The sequence below is a fragment of the Pararge aegeria genome, chromosome 1, assembly GCF_905163445.1.
Source record: "Pararge aegeria chromosome 1, ilParAegt1.1, whole genome shotgun sequence".
Classification (NCBI taxonomy): domain Eukaryota; kingdom Metazoa; phylum Arthropoda; class Insecta; order Lepidoptera; family Nymphalidae; genus Pararge; species Pararge aegeria.
This window is the reverse complement of record NC_053180.1, coordinates 1,020,572-1,044,624: the sequence shown is the minus strand read 5'-3', so window position 1 is coordinate 1,044,624 and position 24,053 is coordinate 1,020,572. Positions and strand designations below refer to the sequence as shown.

Here is a 24,053-nt window from a genome sequence, read left to right as displayed (position 1 = left end):
ATTAATGTTTTTATAATCCAGCCACTTTTACAAGAATTTTTCCCGGTATTAATATCATCCTAAATTCAGACACACTTTTGCATTTATATTCATCATCATCATATCAACCCATTACCGCGGGTCTCCCCCCACAGTGACAAGGGGTTAAGGCCGTAATCCACCACGCCGGCCCAATGCGGATTGGTGGCCTTCACACACCTTTGAGAACATTATGGAGAACTCTCTGGTATGCCGATTTACCCACGTTGTTTTCCTTCACCGTTGAAGCAAATGATATTTTAATTGCCTAAAACGTATTTATACTATTAGAATGGAAACATGGATTCCACTGTAAATTCTCTGATGCTTTTTCGATATGAAAGCTATTTATGTGTAGCTTCTATTAAGATTGGTGCAGTAATTGAGGCGGACAAAGGACAAGCATACATTTACACTGTGGAAGTATGGAAGATGTGAAAACATGGGTTTTGTTTGCAGGACATGGAAGCGAAGGTGAAGGAGGAGGTACCGGATAAGGAGTACAACCAGCCTACGACTACTGAGAGGAGGAAATGTAAGTGCAACAGTCAAACAAAAAAATCAAATATTACTGTACTCAAATTGCCTATTGATGGCACTTATGATGCGTACATTATACACAAAAATATTAACATGGTATTGAAACGTAAACTTTAAAATAAAAATTCAAAATTAATTTATTTCAAGTGGGCCTAATATGAGCACTTTTGAAACGTCAAGTATGTCTGTTTGTAGTCACTCTACCACCGGTTCGGAAAGCAGATTCTACCGATAAGAAGAAGCCGGCAAGAAACTCAGCAGTTGCTCTTTTCCAACATCGCTTTACAATTTAACAATCTTTGTTCCATCTTGTGTGAAATGAAAGCGGAGCGGCTTGTTTCAGACAACCTTGTCATTAAAAAATTCATCAATAGTATAGTAACCTCGATGTATTAAATGTGTTTTTATACATTCTTTAAACTTAAATAATGGTAAATCTAATATTACTTTCGGTATCATGTTCTAAGAGCATATACTCAGCCCCACAAAAGTTTTCTGTACTTTCCTAAGACGATATGCTGATATCACTCATTTATGACCGTTTCTAGTAAGTCGATTGTTAAAGATATAATATGTATTTTGATCCAAAATATTTTAAGAAGATAAGATACCCTTTGGTTTAATATACATAGTATTATATAAAAGGGCATCTTAAGCGCAAAGGTGATTTTAATCAAAATCAACGGTTGGGTATCTTAATATCATAACAAACTTTATGTGCCAATATGTAATTTGAAAATATAAAAACAAATGTTTTTTTATGGCTGTAATGTTATTTATTAGCTTACCGGCACAGAAACACGCATGGCTTTCCCAACTTTTAAGGTAAATTTAAAGCAATCGCTGATGGAAAAAAGTTATTATAATATTTATTTATTTCTTAGCTTTTCAAGGGAAACCAACAGTACTTTAACACATAAAAGTAATGCTGTATTTTTATATCACATAAACCAATGAAGTTTCCACAACATACTTATACATAAACGATAACATTAACCACAATTGCTTAGGAATTAAATCAGAACAAAAAAACAAAAACTTTAAAAAGTTTAAAATACTTATTTTACCATAGTTATTTAAAAGTGCCAATTAGGACGTTAAGAATGAAAATATAAATGAAATAATGCAATTAAACTAACTATGCCCAAGGCTTACAAAATTATGACATTAAAATGTTTTTTTGTACATGATGTGCATTTATGTGAAATAATTTTGATAGTTATTTTTTTCTTTTTCTAATTAGTTATTTATATGAAATCTGCAAGTGCTATGCAGATTGCCCAAGTTTTGTATTAGTTTTTAGTATGATTCGAATTTTTGTATTCTATTGAATTAGTTAATTGTTCAGGAGTCACAAATAGGTAAATATATTAAGATCAAAATATGAACCTCATTCGAGCAAATAAAGTAGTTCTATTCTATTCTAAAGTTACGAGGGTTCTAAACGCGCCAAAGTCTAGGAAGCCCTCTTTTTCTTATCACCATCTCACATTGTCATCTAAAATTATATATATATATATATATATATAGACATATATATATATATATATATATTGGTAAGTGATGATGCAGTGAAGATAGCCTTCTCTGTTAGGGGTATGGCAGTTGTATTGCTAGGGAACATACGTGCAGGGAATAAGGACGGATGGTCATCTGACATTTCCTCTACGGCGTAGCCTGAAAGCTACGAAATAGACCTTACAACACTCAACAGTGGTATAAAGTAGTATTATTTTAAAATTTTTGACGCTCTGCTTTTATCATTGTTAAAATTCTTATCAAAAAGAGGGACGTCAAGGTATGTCATGTAAAATCATCAATCATAGCGTTAAAAAAAGAGAAAAAAGACTGTTTGGATTATTAGACGAAAACAAAGAATGACGACGACGTATTTTCACAACCTCCTTGGCGCAGCGGTGAGCACTGTGAATTTGAGTGGACGGTTTCAGGTTCGCTCCCCGACAGTAGACATTCGAGACTTCATATTTTCAGAATTTACTCTAGTGGGAGGCCGCGGCTAGTTAAGTTAGATTAAGCGTTCCGGTACGATGTCGCGTAGAAACTATAGATTAGGAGTATGGGTTTAATATAACTGCCATACTGCCTAACAGGCTAGCCCGCTACCATCTTAGACTGCTTAATAACTTACCATCAGGTGAGATTGCAGACAGAGCTAACTTGTAGTGGCATAAATAAAAAAGTGTGTGCGTGTAACCTTACCGCGCGATCGAAGTAAAACTTTTATTATTTTTTATTGATGAAAGAGTAAAATGTTCCTGGGTTCCTGTTCATTTAATTTAATATTCTATTTAAAATTCATTAATATCTCTTTCACATTTCATAAATATTTTCATTTGTTAAATAGAATAATTGAGAGCAGGAAATTGAAGGTTAGATCAGCACTTGACGTTTCAAAAGTGCTTATTTTAGGCCTACATTCAAAATTCATTTATTTCAAATAAATGAATTTTGAAATGATTTTTTAAAATTTACATGTCAATATAACCTTGTCATTGAATATCATAGAATGTCGCAGTCGTCAGATTTTTATTAATAATTTATTTATTACAAAATTTATAAATAACAAGTATATTTATAGATTTTCAAAAACCTTTCCAATTTCAAATATTTGGTTTTAAAACTGTTACATTTTTATTCACTTTATATTCACAATTGATCCGTTTGAAAATATTGAAAATAAATAATCCTAATTGATTATGATATTTACCACTAGCTGGCGTATAAGTCAAGAAGCGTGGAGTATGTGACATATACTTACGACCAGAGTTATTCCCTAGTCGCGTATAAAGAAGTTTTGCTTCAAAGAAACAAAAGCAGAATGAAAATGAAAAATTGATGAAATCATTCCAAATCAACTTCATTATACAGTATTTCCTTCGTTACAACAATAATATAATTGTAAACTTACGAACCCCCACTTGTGTTTTTTCTAGATACGCATGCCGGTTTGCCAATAATTGGGTTTACACGACAACTTTATGTTTCTCAATTTTGTAGTTCCTAAGCGAGTTTCAGTGTGTAATCTGTTGATAAACCTAATAAATAAATAAAAGGCGATGTTGAATTTGTTTTTTCCGTTTATTTGCCATCGCATTAGCTGGAAGTATCTCAATTTTCTTTGGCATAGACAGTGTATTATTTGGCGCCGCCTGTCGCTGGGAAACGGCAAGTGCAGGGCGAGTTGATCTGACGATATCGACGGGTGGCACGGAGCGGCACCTACACTGAACTAGGGCTCTGCGAAGCGGCTATCTGCGCGGTGGAGAAAGCTGTACAATATAGTTATCACCATTATTTATTTATTTATTTAAACTCTTTATTTGTACACTACTACACAGTTAGGAAAATAAAGGACGAATAGAGAGAAACACAAAAAACTGGAGTAGAATACAAAAGGCGGCCTTATCGCTTAAAAGCTATCTCTGCCAGGCAACCTTAGGATTAGGAGACAACAACAGCGAAAACAAATAGGTGGTGTAAAATTATTATAAACCTACATTCAAATAACTACATACGAATACATAAACAAAATATACACAAATAAAAACATAAAATAAATATAAAAATAATAAACTAATATATATTATGAAAAGCTATATTAATGAATGTCGATGTCTGTCGTATGTTCGTAGGGAGAGCAATCCACAATTCGATAGCCTGAACTGCCAAGGAAAGCTTATAAAACTTCGTCTTGTGGAATGGCATGCTCAAAGTCAGCATACGACATGATCTTAAGTCAGATGCCGTTCCTACAAAGTTGAACTTTTCCTTCAAGTAAGGAGGTGTTTTGGGATTTGGGACCATTGTCTTACTGACATGTATACATTTTTAAATAATCTTCTTCTTCTCGCCATTACAATCTTGACAGACTGGTCGTGGTCGTCATCTGAGTGTTGTGGCTCGCTTTACAATCCTTCGCCACTCTTCTCTAACGGTTGCCTTCCTTGCGCATTCATGTAGAGGAGCCTTTTTAGTAATGTACGCATCTAAATGCCTTATGAAGTAAACATTCGTTAACCGATATCTGAGTATACACTCTTGCAATATGATTCCTTAGGTAATTCTGGACCTTCCAATGCAATTTTAAACAATGTGTGTGTAAAACACATTTATTACTGCAACGTTACTTCGCAATTGGTGATATCTTAACGACACGGTAGCTTGGAAGCAGCCAACTCCGCTCCCATCTCTTGCATGTTCTAAAAATTATTCTAAATGTTGGAAAAGAGCAACTACTGGCTTTCTTTCCGGCAAGTAAGCGTAGCTTGTGCTATGGGTACTAAGATGACTGATGAATATTTTTTACGAACAGTATAAATAAATACTCATAGGATACAGATAAACACCCAGACACTGAAAAACTTTCGTGTTAGAGGTCGCGCTTATCACGCGACCACGAGGATCAAGAGGTTAGGTACCCAAAAGATGCCACTTCCAGAAACCGTGGCGCCGTGCTACCATTTGTATAAAGAGCGGCGTGTTTGTCGATAACAATCGCAAATCAACATGATAGTAGCACATAGCAATAACAGTTCGTGCGCCGAGCCCTATGTATTCCACTAGCTGTTGCCCGTGACTTAGTTCGCGTTTTTTAGTTCCCTGACCAAAAAGTATTTCATGTTGATTACAAGAATGCCAGCTTCTAATTCTAAGTTTGGTCTAAAACAACGTGAAGAAATTTCTACTACATCAGCAATAGGGTAGTAGTAGTATGTAGAAGTATGTTTCTAGCTCCAGTTAGTGCACGTTACAATACTAATGCCGCTGAGACAGTATTGGGGGATTATTTTTATTTTTAGTTCTGTTTTTTTAATTTTAATTTTGAATTGATTTAATTTAATTTTGTTAACTGTTTAATTGATGTATTTTGTAAAATTTTTATGGGTTAAATCCTGAAATAAATGATTATTTTAAATAAATGATTGAAATTTGGTATGCAAGGAACTTTCTATACCGAAATCTTTCTCTACTTTTTATCCCGAAAATAAAAGAGTTGCCGCGGGAATATATATATATATATTTCTTGTGTGCGTGTGTATGTCACTGAACTCTTCCTAGACGGCTGGACCGATTTGAATGATTTTTTTGGTATGCGTTTGGGTACCCTGGGCACCCTGGTTGGTTTAGATTCACAAATCAGCCCGCGGATGGCGCTGGGTAGTATATATATATATATATATATATATATAATTATATATATAATATTTTTATATTAGTCCGCGTCTCCGTATGATTCCTCGGAAGATCAGCGCTATGACTTTGGTTCTCCAAAGGCGTCTTATACTGAGTGGAGACCTATTTGGGTTTTTAACTATTTCCTTTTTGTTCATTTAAAAAAGCTACTTTTCCGTGGAATCACAGATATTACTCTATTACTTCGTCAATATCATTGTAGCTCCGGCGTGGTACATGGGTATCAAAGGCTTGTTTTTAAATTATGCAAAGAAACATATCCCGAGTGCAATTCCGGGAGGCTTATATCTGTCTCCAGGATGCAAGCTATCTTAATGCTTAATTGCATCAAGATTGGTGAAGTGGTTAAGCCGAAAATAGGTAAAAGAACTAAAGAACAAACAACACATTTTATAAACGGTACGATGTCGCATAGAAACCGACTTGTCATACTCCAAACAGGTTGGTCCGCTAATATTTTCAATTCTATTGAAACTTACCACCTGTTGGGATTGCAGTCAATGGCTAACTTGTAGTGGAATTAAAAATAAAAAATGTATTTTTTTTGAGTACTCGTAACAAAGTAACAAAAAAAGGATTTTGGAATGATAACATTTTCTCATTTGCAGGGTTATAGCACTTAAATAAAGCCCATAACCCTTATCGGTTTTTACGCGGCATCGTAGCGTAACGCTAAATCGCTTGACAGTACGTATTGTAGGGTAGGGTAGGTAGGTAGGTAGGTACTGCTAAGTAACAAACCCATAAGGTCGCATAAGGTCGTCAAAACTCGTAACAACGTAACAAAATGATAAGTAATTTGGTACAGCGATGTCTCCATACAAGAACGGAGATAGATACAAACGTACAGGTGCCAAAGTTCCCTTCCCAGCCCCCTTTAAATCCCGCATGGGAAGAAACACCTGCCTTTCCAATCCTGCAGGAAATAAAACATTTTTGCTACAATAACATAAGCTTCTCCCATCGGGAGGTACTTTTCGTACCTAAAGCAATTATTGTGACTTAAGTACCGAGGGTATTGGATAAACCCATATAAGTATAGTATGGCAAAAGGAAGCTTTCCTGCGGAATTCCTTAATATATTATGAAAATTAAGCTAAATTTGCTATACTCCGCCAAAAGCAGGAGAATCTGTATGGTGTAGTTCATATTTTTTTCAATATATTAGTACAAAGTACACATAATAATAAAAATAATCATTTAATTCAGACGTTTCCATCCATTGATTGTTAGTATATTAGTAACAATTTTTCCTTAACCAATAAGTTAGTATTGATTAGTTTAAATATTTAAAAAAAAACAACATTACACTCGCCCGATTGCTACTTTCACACAGTGGCACAGTATAGGGCAGTCGAATCTGGCAGCAAATACCTTTAGAATGGCATGTTAATGTTTAGTGTGGCATATAAAAATTTAAGAAATACTAAATTAAACCATATAGATTCTTCTGCTTTTCGCAGAGTATAGCAAATTTAGCTTAATTTTCATAATATAGAAAGCTTTCTTACTTAAGAACTTTATTTTTCTTGACAAGTAGGAAGTACCTAGAGCGACCTACGATGACGAATTCTTTAGCGCAGCCAATTCAACTTAAACTCAAAATTCATTCAATTCAAGTAGACATACAAAATAGCTTATTTTTTATACTTGATGGCCGATTGGCGCAGTTTACAGCGACCCTTCTTTCTGAGGCAAAGGCCGTGGGTTCGATTCCCACTACTGGAAAATGTTTGTGTGATGAGCATGAATGTTTTTCAGTGTCTGGGTGTTTATATGTATTTTCCAAATATTTATGTATATCTAATATATATCAGGCATCTTAGTACCCATAACACAAGCTACCCTTACTTTGGGGCTGGATGGCGATGTGTGTATTGTCGTAGTATATTTATTTATTTTATGGAAACGTCAAGTATGTCTGTTTGTAGTGACTCTACCACCGTTTCGGAAAGCAGATTCTACCGAGAAGAGCCGGCAAGAAACTCAGTAGTTGCCCTTTTCCAACATCAACATTTACAGTCATTTTTCTCCGTCTATTGCGGGAAATGGGAGCGAAGCCGGCTGCTTCGAATCTACCTTGTCTAATGTATAAGTGGAAAGCTTCAAGTTCGATCCCTGGCGGAGGCGATTTGCAAATTTCGATTGTCTTCTGGATATTTTTTGACAGAGCTCGATCGGGGAAGTAGACGATGGTTTTGCGATCACGATATGGTAGGCTTTCTGCTTCTATTTACTATTTACTCCTATCTTCATCTATTTAGCTTCTATTTAAAATTTACTAATTCATTTAAGGGAAATTGGATAATTCAAATTCAAATTCAAAAGTTCTTTATTCATGTAGGCCTATCACAGGCACTTATGAAGCGTTCATACATATTTGTTTACATAATTGTAACGGGATGGTGATAACTTCGTTCGCCAACTTAAATCTAAAGCTACGAGGGTTCCAAACGCGCCCTTGTCTAAGAAGAGCCCACAACAAACTTAGCCAGATAATTTTTTTTTTTTTATCACCATCTTCCAGTAAAATTAAATTAAGCTATGAAGCTAGAGCAATTCACACCCAAGCTTTTTTATCGTTTAAATAATCCTTAATGATATAATAGGATTTTTCTGTAAGCTTACGTTTTATATAAACTTTGAACTTATTGAGAGACAACTCAAAGATTTCATTTGGTAATTTGTTATAAAATAATATACAATTGCCCTTGAATGAATTTGCAATTTTATGTAGCCTAGTAAACTGCACAACGAGTTTATTTTTGCTTCTAATATTTATATTGTTACAGTGCATTTTCTTTTTAAATTTTGATATATTTTTATATTTGACATAAATTAAATTTTCATATATGTACTGACTATGCACCGTCATTATTATATCAAGAAGATACAATATTACAATAAATTACCAGTTGATATATTGGAGATGTCTCTGAAAAAGTTCAGAGTTTGTATTAAACGTAAGCTTATAGAAAAGTCCTATTATAGTATTAAGGACTACGTCAACGATAAAAATGCTTGGGTGTAAATTATTGCTCTAACCAGGTTGCTTCTTTAATTAGTTTTTAAAGGACAATGTGAGATGGTGATAACAAAAAAAAATAACAACCGGCTAAGTTTGTTGCGGGCTTCTTCTTAGACCAGGGCGCGTTTGGAACCCTCGTAGTTTTAATTTTAAGTTGAATTTATTTATCGCCATCAACTCACTCCTATGTCATATTTTACATGTAATGTGCGCATCAAAAGTGCCATCTATGTGCCTATTTGAACAAAGAAATATTTGACTTTGACTTTATTTTAAAAAAAAGAATTCCCATATTTAAGCAGGCAAAGCCACGGCTAGAGTTACTTTTGAGTAATTTTAACCATGCTACAAGCTTTGAAGCAGCGGTGACGAACAAATTTTTGTTTTATATTGGCTTTACTTACGGCAGGCCGAGTTCGAATCCCAGCACCCCTGACTATTCAATGTTATTTGCGTTTTGAGCCATTAAATATCATTTGCCTTAACGGCGAAGGAAAACATCGTGAGGAAACCTGCATGCCTGGACGTTCTCAATAATTTTCTCAAAGGCGTGTGAAGTTCGCCAATCCGCACTGGGCCAGGGTGGTGGACGGCCTAAACCCTACTAATTGCGGGGCGAGACCAGTGCCATGTGCCCGGGAATGGGTTAATACGATGACGATGAGATTTCCCCTATACATGTAAGCAGGCAAAGCGACGGCTGGAGTTTGTTTTCAATAATTCAAACAATCCCATAAGCACTTTGAAATGAACTTTTTATATTTCCATATTGAAATCCACCATAATTTCTTTACCCTTAAAGGATTATCATTTTACAAATCAAACAAGGCTACCATCATTAATTCAATGGACGCAAACAACGTACAATAGGTGATTGGAGCCGATAATGATACATGCCCGTCTTGTGGGCGGCCCTCATCAAACATTCACGAACACACAGACAGTACAAGCAGATAGCACCTACATAATATTCAAACGGAATATTCTAATATATAAATTTGAAGACCTCTTTTGCGCAGCGCTGTGGTTTTAAGTTGGGGGTCCCGGGTTCTATTTTAGAGTCGAGAGATCGAGGCTTCGGCCGTGGCTAGTTACCACTCTAACGACATAGGCGAACCTGAGTGATTTAGCGTTCCGGTACGATGTCGCGTAGAAACCGATTCGGGGTATGGGTTAAATATAACTGCAATACTCCCTAACAGGCTAGCCCGCTACCATCTTAGCATCAAAACTTACCACCTGGTGAGATTGCAGTCAAGGCAGTGGCGTTTTCGAGGGAAGGCCCAAAGCAGGCAGATGGCATAAAATGGCAAAAATCCTCCTCCCAGACTAGCTAAAAAAACATATGTATGCATTGTTTTTGTGCATGTATGAAGTGCACGTAACTATGACAAGGGCTGACTTGTAGTGGAATAAAAGAGAAATTCCCGATAAGAGAGTCCAGGCCTGATTATATGTTATGTCATATTTATGCTTTAACAGCAATCGCGGTTGTTTTGCTGTAATTTTTTCGTTGCATGTCTCCGAAAATCTTCATCAGATATATATATATGAATTCAAATATATATCTGATAAAGGAATAAACCTATTAAGACCAAAAAAATTTTTGCCATAAAAAAATTCAACGTGAAACAATCACAACTAAAAAGGAAGAAATAATGGTCCCATTCTTTCTTGCAAAAAAAATTATAGTAGAAAGGAAAGTATCTGACGGTAGGAAACAACCTGATTGATAACCTCCTTGGTTAAAAGAAAACGTATGTACACGCGTTAGAAGTTATACTTCTTTGCGGTAACAAGATAAAAATCTTTTCAAAATTTTTATCTCACGCCTTATTCTACGTTTGTAGAGAAAACGACACTAACAATAGAGAACACGTATTTAATACATTGAAAGTTCTATTGTAGTTATTATAACGCATTCATTATCTAGTTATCTCATCATAGGGCCACCAAGTTTCACTGAACATTAAAATTTTAGATTTATGTACAATTGAATCAATTAAATCACCGTAATGAGCCCGCAAACTTTGACAATTGAAAGTGTACACTGTCAAACCTTATAGCTAACTTCAGGGTGCCGATTTTTTGTAACTGTGTGCGTGCGCATCGTAAATACTGACACGGCGGACCATATTTCCCTCGCACTCGGTTTCGCAACAACCTTAACCCTGTTAAATATAATCCATCCCATCGTATAATTTCGCTCCAACGATTTTTTCCTAACACTGCTAAGGAAGTGTAACTTCAAAAAAGATGTCAGTTTAAGAAAAAATCATCGTGTTTAAAAAAAAAACTTCTCCCATTTCCGGTAGTCGGTTAAGGAAGTCGGTGAAAGCGTTTAATAATACGCTGTCGCATTTGTACATAGTTAATACGCGCCCACAATCACACTAATCGATTGGAGGGCGGCCTGCAGCAAACACCATCAATAATAAACCGTGCGAACCACCAGCCTGCTGCCAAGAGCGACACGAAGAGCCGGCGAGTAGACTTAAAAAAAAAAAATCAGATCTCATTCTGGATCGTTACTTTTATTATAAAAGTGAAAGTGTGTTCGTCTTTGTTTTTCCTTCCACGATGCTAGGAATCAATCTACTCGATGTTTGGCATTAAGTTCGTTGAAAGGACATCGGCTACTTTTTATCCATCAAGCCGTCATAAACGCGTACGAAGAACGTTCGACAGCGAGGAGATGTAAAGCTTCGTAAGGCACTTTGATTCGTATACATATTTTCCATTGCGAGATGAACGCGATAATAACTAGAGACGTATATTTAATACGTCTGATCCAGTAGCGTGCATTTACATATACGTCAGTGGAAAACTAAAGCTACAAGAGTTTCAACACGCCTGGTCTAGGGAGAAGCCCATAACAAAATTTTGTTAAAAATGTGAATGCCCAAGATACTAACAAAACAACCTGTGACATAGTTGCTAAGCATAATTGCCGGTGTAATAGCCTGTAATTACACCGCCAACTACGCTTTATTTCTACTCTCTCGCACAAAATTTAGATGTGACGATCATCATCGACGTACTAATATTCAATAACATACATACGAGTACATATCCAAGTACGTGCATAGGCTCAACTCCTTCGCCTCAGGGTGATTAACATACAGCGGAAATTGGTAGGACTAGTTCTTTGCATTCCCTGCGATTCGTTGCTCTCTTCATACGAGATGTATATGATTTTCCACTTACCAACACGGGTCAATAAATACTCTCGGCACAGGACTTACATGAAAATATATATAGTAAGTAATAGCATGTGACATTAACACTAACAATTTTTAAGGTAACGTTTTATGTGTTGTAATTTTAGGACCCAGTGGCCCTATACTTTGGCTGAGGAAATGGGCGTTTGCTTTTGGCCTTCTCTATCCTGAAGACGTCGTTTGTCTTCCATTTCTATTTGAAAATCCATGACAATTCAGTATATAATGTGTTGTATTATTGCTGAGCACTTATTTTTGGTATTTAAATTAAAGGACGTTTTTTTTATTCCACTACAAGTTATCCCTTAACTGCTATCTCACCTGCTGGTAAGTGATCATGCAGTTTACGGTTTTGACGGGCTATACCCCTAATCGGTTTCTACGCGACATCGTACCGGAACGCTAAACCGTTTATATCGTGGACCGTCTTTGTCGGTGGGACGGTAATTGGCCATGGCCGAAGCCTCCAACCAGACAAACACACAAACAGTTTCTTGTTATTAGCGAAAGTTAAATATTCATCAATTCAACAAAAAACAAACACACTTTGGCATTTGTAATATTAACATGGATAATACGATTTGTTTTATAGTTTGTTATCATTTTTTTTCTAGGAATAATGATACAATTTTATAAACTTTATGTGAATGGATATTTCAAAAAGAATTTAGAGGTGGGAAATGGAACGTTTATTGATTTGAGATGAACAAGAAAGGCAAATCGATCGTTTATTTATTTTATTTATTTATTTCATTAGATATACCAAAGATACACTGTTTTCACATTAATAATTTTAGATTATAATTTATTGTCCGAGTACAGTTATCACTTACTTTTCATATGCAAAGAAAACATGTTTTCATTTTATTAAGTCCCCATAATCCCCAACGATTAGGCATTCCTTATTTCTCTGACAGCCTCTATTTTTTTATTTCCATTCAGGAATATATTCCACTTGCTAATTAAATTTTTTTAATATAACTGGTAAATTAATATTGTTTTGCGAGCTAACCGTCTAGTGCGTGGCCCCGCACGGAATCGAACGGCCGTCCTGTGCAAACTGTGTGATGAGTTACGTGCGAACGCATACACAAACTCATAATAGCTATTTGCACACACACAAACACACTTTGGACAAACTCGTACCGCGCGTATTACATATCTTCTGGTCCTGGGCCTGTCTCCGTATTTGGTTGGCCTGAAGTTGTGAACGTCAGTTGTACAAGTCGCGCGAGCGTATTACATATACTCGTACATAAATAAATAAATATACTACGACAAGACACACATCGCCATATAGCCCCAAAGTAAGCGTACTATTATCTATAGATAATTTATTATTTTATTCATTTTATTGTATTATTATAAATCTTGTTTCATAAATTGTTATTAATATAAAATTATTAGTAACGGTAAATAAAATTAATACTACTCTGATAACAATTTGCATGCCAATTTGGCGTGGCACAGTTAAGATCTACATATTTTTCCGTAACACCTATTTACCTGTAAAAATAAATAAAATTGAATTGAATTGAATTGACAACTGTGCTGTAGCACAATCGGACGTCGCTTCACTATAGGATAACTGCTGACGCCGATGTCACAATTGGCAGTAAAGTTAAAGTTTTTTTTTTATGATTATAGACGTGCGCTTGACTAGAAGATGCCTATTTACTCTTGATTAGAAGGTACTCATACTGTAGGCACTGGGGAAAATGGAAGCTGGAAGGGCATTCCAGATCCTAGCGGATCAGAAACGAAGATGCAATGCGCTTTGTACGCGTCCGCGGTATATCGACCACGTAGGGATGCAGATCCTTACGGTGCCTCGTGGTTCGATGGTAAAAAGCGAGGGGGAACTCGATAAAATAGTTCTTTAACACACTCTGTGAAATATATCCTATAGAATACCGAAAGGCAGGCAACCTTGTGACGATGCTCCAAAGTAAAAGTTAGCCGTCTGCCATTCATTATCCAGGAGTATTGCAACCCAAATTCTGTGTTACGCTAGAAAGCGCGTGTGCGGGCGACAGAATAAATAAAAGTTTTGTAGCGGTGCGCCGAGTGTGCCGCGTGGAACTGACAGCTCTCTACTCCAGGCTAGTGGTGCGCCCCGGATTAGTTGCGCGGACACTGTCGATAGGGTTGTTAGCTAGGGCTTGATTTCTATTCTATAGGCTGACAACAGACAGACTGACTTCATGTTTCAAAGGAACTTATATACTAGAACTACTTGAAGTTATATTTCTTTTGACGCCGTAGGGAAAAATGATAAGAGTAAATTTTTACGATCTGCGCACACCTTCACATAAAACGGACACCCTGAAGTTAGTTATAGTCAACATTTTATTTTTTCGAAAAAAGGTTTGACAGTGTACACTTTCAATTTTAAAAGTCTGCGGGCTCATTCCTGTGGTTTAATTGGTTGAATGAATGAATGAATGAAATACACTGTATTGTACACCAAATAGAAAAATAAAAAAACAAGCATTAGGAAAAAAATGGAGAAAAGTACAATAGGCGGCCTTATCGCTTAAAAGCAATCTCTACCCGGCAACCTTCGAAATCAAATTGAGTACATGAAGTTATTAAGAAGGGTTAGGGTATACGCAAAGTAATTCTAGAATAAAGCAGGTATTTTGGAGCTTGCTAACCGTTTATGTGACCTGTAATTCTGGATCCAATATTGAAAGCCGTATAACTCTGTAGGTACGTTAAAGTAAGTAGGTCAACAAAAACCGCGAATAAGACTGCGCGGCTAGCTCAAACTAGCGAACCAGATGTTTGCGGTGTTAGATAAACTGTATTAAACACTTTTATTGCGCATCTTGATATTTACTCACCGTTTTACATACACTGTGCCTAGTTTTGTAATTTTTTTATATCTAGCATTGTTGCATGCTTTTGGATGACTTTACTCTAGCTGCTCTAATGTGGATCAAAACATGTAAAAAATGAGTCTACAGGAATCGGGTTGATGGAAACAGTGCGGTAAATTCCCGGGCATACGTGTTCCTTTCATGCCATGCGAAGTTGGCCCTGTTTATGGACAATGATTTTCCAGTTACCATCAGATGGACTGGTGGTAATGTGGCTGGTCCATCAATTATTACTATAAAAATATGTAAAAAAGAAACACAGTTGCGATGAGCGGTGTCTATAACTGAAAAATAGATAAACAGTAGGTATTAATGAATTTTGTTATTACAAAGAAAAACCATCCCAAGCTCTATATCGATATATCGATATGTTATATCGTAAAGTGTCAATGCACAGCACTGCTCGTTATCGAACGCTGCGTGTGGCACCGACACCTTGCCCGGGGCCTTTCGTTCCCGCAATTACTGCGGCAATACACAAACACTTGTAGACAACTGCAAATACATTTTTTGAAAATAAAAGCACAACACTAGTCATTATCATGCCCAAAAAATGCTTGCTTCGTTCCATGATTATAAAAAAATGGAACTAATATCGGCATTTCATCATCATCATCATATCATCGCATTGCCAACCCTGATTATCCAAGAGCTTGTAGCGACCTTAAAAAAAACTAAAGCTTGAATAAAGCTTTTTTTACGTGACCATCGTCTAACTCCAACAAAACCACTTTAAGGAGCTTCGTTTCAAAAAAGTTATTTTGCCTTATTTTCAACGATGCATCTTAACATACATTAAGCTTTAGATTTTTTAGTAGGGATTTACTTTTAAACAATCGACTAACTAGAAACGGATATACTTTGATGATATCAGCATATCACACACAGCAAACACATGCACACGTTTGCATAACTACTCACACACCCACACCCACACCCACCCACACACACATACATACATACATAACACACACATGCACACGACACGTGTGCACACAGCTCTACGACAATACACACATCGCCATCTAGCTCCAAAGTAAGCATAGTTAGTGTTATGGGTACTAAGATAATAAATAAGATAAATATTCAGAAATAATATACAGACTTAATATACAGATAAACACCCGGACATTAAAAAACATTCATGTTCATCACACAAACATTGTCCAGTTGTGGGATTCGAACCCACGGCCTCGGACTCAGAAAGCAGGGTCGCTGCCCACTGCGCCATTCGGCGGTCAATATAGCCATAGTATACTTAAAACGTGATATAGTTTCCTAACCACTGCGCCACAGCCGAGCCGGGTTAGTATTCAATTCCCCGGCGTGCTGATGACAGCATGAACAGTGAGTGCTCGAGTCAAGAGCCCTCCGTCCGAGACACGCCCCGCGCCCCTCCCGCCCCGCTACACTACGCCATGATTAATGGGAACATTGTTGCATCTACAGAACTATCTGGATATCAAAGGAGACTTGGATAAGAGGCCAGCTGAATAATGTGCGGGAATAACTAGTACTCATAGTTTTTTTTCCGCTATCATAAGCATATTGACTGGCCAATTGCTGGGCACACCGTATAGGCCTCGCTTGTCAAAGGACAGGAGGTTTTAGAGCAAAGACCCACAACGCGGCTCCAATGCGGGCTGTATGAGAAAATGTGTAAACGAGTAGGTATATTGGATAGAAGCAGGCGTTACTTTACGGAATTCCATGATATATTATAAAAATTGAGCTTAACTTGCTATACTCCGCGAAAAGCAGGAGAATTTATACGTCTGTGTCAAACTGTGTGAAATTTACCCTCAAAAAAAAATTTACCCGGCTAAGTTTGTTGTGGGCTCTTCTTAGACCAGGGCGCGTTTGGAATCCTCGTAGCTTTAGGTTTAAGTTGGCGGACGAAGTTATCACCATCCCCTTACAATTATGTAAACATATACAGTTTGACCGCTTCATAAGTGCCTGTGATAGGCCTACATAAATAAACAAATTTTGAATTTGAATATGAATTTATCTCTTTGGTGTGGAGTACAAAGATTGAAGAATTTGTAAATTACACCATACGGATTCTCCTGCTTTACGCGGAGTACAGCAAGTTAAGCTTAATTTTCATAATAAGCGTATATAGCTTTGCGCTTAAAGCAACCTCTCGGTAACACCTACCGGTGGTAGAGTCACTACACACAGACAGACTTGACGTTTCAAAAGTGCTTATATTAGGCCTACTTGAAATAAATGAATTTTGAATTTTTGAATTTTGAATTTTCAACAGACAATGAAACTACTCAGAATGAAAATTGAATAAGAAAATTTTATAAAAAGCCTAGGAATATAAAAAGGAACTCGATCACGTGACCAAATGCACACGTTAAACTTTTAACACCCCTCAAGTTTACGGCGGGGGTTAAAAATGTTTTGATCATGTAACCTGGTCCATTCGGTTTCATCTTCAAACCTCCCACTTCCACTACAAGCTAGCCCTTGACTGCAATCAATGGGCTGGCTGAAAACCAGTACTGCGCGTTTTAGTATGCAGCTATACTGAGCCAGCTCCTCTGTCACACATTTTTTTTTTAATACCTTAACAATTTTATTACACAAATGTAACATTTTACACAAATGTGTGACAATAAATACGATTTTTCTTTCTTTCTTTTCTATCTTAAGTGTTGATGCAGTCTAATATGACAGCGGTTTAGGAGTAAATAAATAAATATTAAATATACTAAGACAAAACACACATCGTCATCTAGCCATCTATACTAGCGTGGGTTAGGGATCTGGTATGTCATCTATGTACAAATTGTAATTATAAACTTGCTAACTAACTGTGTACTGACTATACTGGATTGCAACTTAAATAATAAAAAAAAAATTTCAAAATGAATATCATTAATATATACCTTGTCACATAAACTCTGTGTGGTTTGAGATGAGGTGAGTGACCTAGTTGTCATTAATTGTTTTACTCTTAAGTTGACCAAAAAAAAAAGCCCCAATGTAAGCGTAGCTTGTGTAGTGGGTACTAAGATTACTGATGAATATATTAATGAATAATATACATTATTAATAACTAGTTGTGGGAATCGAACTCACTTGACTCAGAAAGCATGGTATCTGTCTACTGCGAAAGTCGGGCGCGGAATATAAGCAACGTGTCCACCTGCTAAAGCACGGGAACATGGAATAGGAGAAGTTTACCGTTCATTATTATACATATATTATTTCGGTATTACTTCCACTTTGCGCGAATGCTCTGAGAGTTGATAAAACTGTGGGAGAAGTTAAATTTTATCTTTTCCCCTAGGAGATAATTGTCTCCTAGCCATGCTAGCCCTGCTGACCAGAAATAAATCAGATATTCAAAATTTTCGAACCTAGGACCTCGACTTATACGATCACAGCGCTCTGCACTCCACCAGAGAGGTATGAGATATACATAGTATCACAGCTCTTGTAGGAATTCCATCATTAATTAAAAATGAATGGCAGCCATCGCAAATTTTCAATTTCCAATTTATAGCGAAATCGATTTCCCTAATGGCGGCGCAAGTTTCGCACGGCGACGTATAAACGGCAAGCGCTATGCGGCGACACGCGGTTTTGTTTGTATAGGGCCTGTCTGAATGAGGCCATGAGAAAGGAGGTCTTGGAAAACCTTCACCTTTGGTCTTGCCTTTATTTCAATATTCGCAGAGTACCACTATCTGTATACTATATACTGTAGTATATTAATATCATGTCTTTTACGATGATTAATGTCATCTTTCATTCATCGATACTTATAATAAAAATAAAAGATTTCTGTCCATTCAATAATTTAAAAATATATTATTTTGAAAATTTGAAAATTTTGATCGGGCGATGCTTTATAATCAATACAGAGTCCAAAATAGAATAATATAAATACGAATGTTTATGAGATGGATGTATATATCAACTAAAATAATGCCACTAACTCAGTATACCACGTAAAATAATAGTAGGTACATAGCCACGATAATTATGATGATCTATTGTAGCTTCCCGATTGCCTCATACGCGAACGAAGTCGCGAGGGTCCGCTAGCAGTTATCTAAAAATAATGTAGTTCCAATTAGTTTGTTTAGGTGGCCCTGTTTAAAAATAAACATTTGTTACCGCTAATGATGAACTGTATTAAAATGTACACTTTTTTTATCTTTATTGTTATCATTATAAGTCCACTACAGGGCGCGGGTCTCCTCGCAGGATGAGAAGGGTTCAGGCCGTAGTCCACCAACCTGGCTAAGAGCAGATTGGCACGTTTTCGACAAAGACATGCCACGATTTAGTGATCCGGTGCGATGTCGCTTCAAAACCGATTAGGGGTATGACAACCATACTCCCTCACAGGTTAGCCCGCCTCCATCTTCGACAGCATCATTACTTACCACCACGTATGATTACAGTCAAGGGCTAACTTGTAGTGGAATGAAAATAAAAAAAGTTTTGCATGCCTTTGAGCACATTTTGGAAATTCAGGCATGCAGGTGCAAGTGATATTTAATACCTTATAAACAGTGGCGTGCATAGAGGGTATGCAGATGATATAAAATGAAGAAAATCTCCAGTAAGAGTTATAAAAAGTCTACCCTTAACTATTTATGACTCGTACGGGTGATTTTCTTCATTTTATATCATCTGCATACCTTCTATGCACGCCACTGCTTATAAATTACTAGCGTAACCAGCCCGCTTCGCCGGGATAGATTTTGCTTTATTTTATTTAAACAATAAACTTACATCATTAAATTTTTAATTTAAGTCTCATAATATATTAAATCATTTATTTATCTCCGTATTCATTCTCTTCTATTCTCTTCTCGAGCGGGTGAAGATCATTATCTACACCCATGTACACACAACAATAGAATATCATCATAGTAAATAAAAGCTGTATTTGACAGTTTGATTGTTCAAAAATAGGAGGAAAAACAGTTCACCAAACTTTATAGGATTACTCGCCAGGTCAATCCGGAGATTCTCTGAAAGTTTCATTGAAATCGGTCCAGCCGTTTCGGAGCCTATACGGGAAATACACACACACTTTCTTTTTTTATATATATAGAAGATAACTAACATAATTCCGAAAAGATAGAATTGCTTGCCGCAGATCGACTCGATCCCTCCTAAAGGGAGGCTGATGTCTTTCCCACAAGGTTATCACAGCTTTTATACATACCTACAATAAAAGAAGAATTACGGGTGGTAACTCTACTTTGCAGAGGTAATACTCGTTATTTGGCTAGTAAACATAATATTGGTATTTAAACGTCATCTATAAATTTATAAGTTATTCACAACTTCCTTATTTAATTGCTGTAGGTAGGTAAACCTTCTGCATATAATATATATATCACTATAGGGCACGCGTCTCCTCCTACAATGGGAAGGGGTTAAGGCCGAATCCACCATGCTGGCCCAGTGCGAATTGGTGGAATTCACACGCGTTTGAGAACATTGTGTTAAACTCTCAGTCATGCAGGTTCCCTCACGATGTTTTCCTTCACCGTTAAAGCCACTGATATTTTAATTACTTAAAACGCACATAACTTAGAAAGGTTATGTACGTGCTAGGATTCGAACTCGGCCCCACGAAAGTGAAGTAGAAGTCCTACCCAATGGGTATATACCTTAGTTATATTATTTAACACTCTTAAAAATCTTTGAATCTATAAAAATACCTCTCGACAAGCCAATCTTTCAACTTACATTTAAAGGTGTAAAAGTAATATGAAAGATTTGGAAAAGTTTCGAGCAATTGATTTAATCATTGTAAAGTTTAATTAAATTTCCATCAGTTTCCAATCAAGGCGAACAATTGAGTCGACCGATGAACGAAATGTGACCATAATAGCGACCAACACATGACGTCACGGGTCACGTCACTTACATGCATCGTGTCCTGAGGCCCTGAAACCTGCGGCTACTGACCTGATTAGTTTCCATTATTAACCCCCCAGGTGGGGCTCATTTATAGTATTGGGCTTTTCTATCAAGAAATTCTTTGTACCAGCCCAGACTTTGTAAATTGGTAGTGGTTCTCGCCCGTGCCTGAGAGCCTAGAGCACGTTGAGGTGACAGTTCTGAGCCTGATCTCTTTCCGGCCGGGTCAGGGTTTAAGGAGAGTGAGAGAATAGAGAGTGATTGTGTGTACATGCACATTAATTGTTGCCCCATAATATCTTTCGCGGATTTACTATTTACTATTGCACGCCTCATAAGCGAAGCGTTGAGGTGGGTATTACTGTCAGTTTACGCACACCGAGTTATTCTCGAACTTAAAATGTCACTTTTTTTTCTTTATTGCTTTTATAAGTGAATATAAATAGACAAATGTTGAGGAAAAACACTATTTTTAACACTCAAGATATTTTCTCTCTCTCTTCTCTCTTCTTTTCTCTCTCTTTCTCTTCTTTCTCTTCTCTCACTCTCTTTTTATAATTTAAACTAATTAAAAAATTGTTTAAAAAAGTTCTGTATTGGACGAGCGTGTGTCTGTATGTGCGGATCCCGTATCTTGTGGTCACGATAACGAGCGAAATACCTCACTTATCGAGTTGTTATTTTATTATTATTATTTTCACGGTATAATTAGATGTAGTTTAATTGAATGAATGAGATTCTGAGGCGTGCTTTTGAATTTTCCATTTTTTTTAGTAACCGACGCAAAAAAGACGTGTCTGTGTGTGTGTGTGTCTGCGCCCTGTGGTATCATTTTTGCGAACGGGTGAACCGATTTTGATTAGGTTTTTTTTTGGTTTAGAAGGTGAATTCGTCGAAAAAGTTTTTAGCTATGTCTTACATAGTTTTTACAACTCCCACAATATGGGTATCAAATGAAAGGGCTTGACTAGTAGAATACTATACACTTAGACAAATTTCAAAACCAAGATGGCCGCCGCCATAAAATGGTGAATTACATTTTTTTCACAGTTCCCTCAATATGGGTGTCAAATGAATGGGCTTGACTAATAGAATAATGTACAAATTTTATCGTAAATTTATTCTTTTGTTGCAGCCGTGACGTCAGGCAAGGACAGACGCTCACCAGACCAAGAGGAGCCCAGGTCGTCGCCCACGCCTGGGCCACCTAGCCCGCAGAACAACGGCATTGCTGGTAATTCATATTTCTTTTAATACTTTATTACACAATAACACAAAAAAAAATAATAAATCTATACATTTTTTGGAAAAAAAATTGAGTTCCGTACGTTTTAATGTTTATCCTAACCGCTATCTACGATGTGGTTTTATTTATATAAAATTCCAGCAGATTTAAGTGCAAAGAATACCTACAGAAGTTGCACTCTTCACTTTGATCTTTACACATGACGCCTACAAAATTTTCTACGAACACTAGATCGCAGTTAGTGTATTCAGAATATATCTAAACCTCTTTTTGTTAACCAAACCTTTCTTGCTGTAACTCGGGTTTAATGTTGGCGTGCTGTAGGTCTAGAAATATAGCTAGTTTTAATCGACTCTAAAAAGTTTGGTTTGTCCACAGCCGCTCTATCATCCACGGAATCTTTATCCCCACCACTTCCTGAAGGTTCTCGCTCCGCTCCAGCGCTGCAGCGCTTGCGGAAATTCCTTTCAGCGCTGCAGCAGTTCGCCTCAGACGTCGGTACTGAAACGGGGGATCGAGTTCGGCAATTGATATTCAACCTTGTTGTGAGTATTTATATGGTTTAATTTGCTCAATGTTATTTATAGGGCGTAGCAGGTTGCTACGAGGTGTAGCAGGCATGTACTTGAGTGCCTGCTACACGACCTACTTAGTGATGTAGCATTTTTCTCCCATATAACCGACTCTCTCCCAGCTGTGGGTATCTGCAGTAAGTCTACTGCATGGTTTAACTGCATGGTTTTTTTTTATATAGGCATGGTTTAAAAAAGAATATGAGGAAAAACGTCAAAAAATCTTCGTTGCGTTTTTTTGGTAGCATAAAGTTCACCGTGTCATCTAGTGTACGTTTAAATTATATTTCATCTTTGACCAGGCGGGAGTAGTCAACATCGAAGACTTCCAAGTCGGTGTTCAAGAGTGCACCAACTACCCCCTGCGGGCGTCTGTGCCGGGGTTCCTGCGGGCCCTACTGCCGCTGGCACAGAGGGACCTTCATGCCAAGGCGCGTAGGATGAAACAGGTGAGGGGTTCCTAACTACTAACACCATTTTGGTCACAGAGAAATAAATATCTACCGTAAGACTGACAATCACTAAATGCTTCTAATTTTTTTTAAGTATATTTTTAATTTTTCTTTTACCGCGCAATAAAGATGTTTAAATAAATAAATAAATAATTTTTTTTCGCTCGCAGACCCCACTTCAGTACATCAGATCACACGAGCATCTTATCTTGGAGTCAGGAGGTGACAGTAGCGATATCTTCGCCCCGCAGCAAGCCTGCAACGAAGCGGCGACCAAGCGGCGTGCGAGCGACCCGTAAGTGTTCCCATAAAAATAAAATTATGTAGCTTGTACCCAAACTTTATCAGAAACTGTACAAAGTCAAATTGCAGACTCGGCTAAAATTCTTCTTCCTCTTCTTTTTGTGCCTCTCCTCTCATCACCACTCTACCATCACACCGCAAGACATCGTGCGGGTTTAGGTTGTATATCCCTACACTACTAGTGTACGACTAGTACACACTTTGCGTCTTCTTTTCTCTTGGATAGAAGCAGGCGTTATTTTGCGGAATTCCATGATATATTATGAAATTTAATCTTAATTTGCTATATTCCAAGAAAAACAGGATAATCTATATGTGTATGTATGGTGTAATTTATAATTTCTTGATTCTTTATAAATTCAAAATTCAAAATTCATTTATTTCAAATAGGCCTAATATAAGCACTTTTGAAACGTTAAGTCTGTCTGTGTGTAGTGACTCTCACACCGATTCGGAAGGCAGATTCTACCAATAAGAAGCCGGCAAGAAAATCAGCAGTTGCTCTTTTCCAACATCAAAAATTTACATTTTACATTTTAACATTCATTTTTCTATGTTGTGCGAGATGAAAGCGGAGCCGGATGCTTCCAAGTATAGTCCACACCAAACAGATCTTTTGCAATGTACCCTGTACACGAGCGTACGTTTCGCTCCGAAACCGGAGTATCCTCAG

At 37.0% G+C, this 24,053-nt stretch overlaps 1 protein-coding gene across 1 annotated transcript in view; it reads left to right on the top strand.

The window, feature by feature from the left end:
- The first annotated feature begins 480 nt into the window (after positions 1-480).
- LOC120625980 (protein CBFA2T3) overlaps positions 481-24,053 on the top strand; it is a 42,418-nt gene continuing 18,845 nt past the window's right edge. Inside the window, exons 1-5 of the mRNA XM_039893265.1 lie at positions 481-553; positions 21,943-22,041; positions 22,432-22,598; positions 22,928-23,074; positions 23,248-23,372. Coding sequence (XP_039749199.1) covers positions 481-553; positions 21,943-22,041; positions 22,432-22,598; positions 22,928-23,074; positions 23,248-23,372 — 611 coding nt within the window. The remainder of the gene's footprint in view (positions 554-21,942; positions 22,042-22,431; positions 22,599-22,927; positions 23,075-23,247; positions 23,373-24,053) is intronic.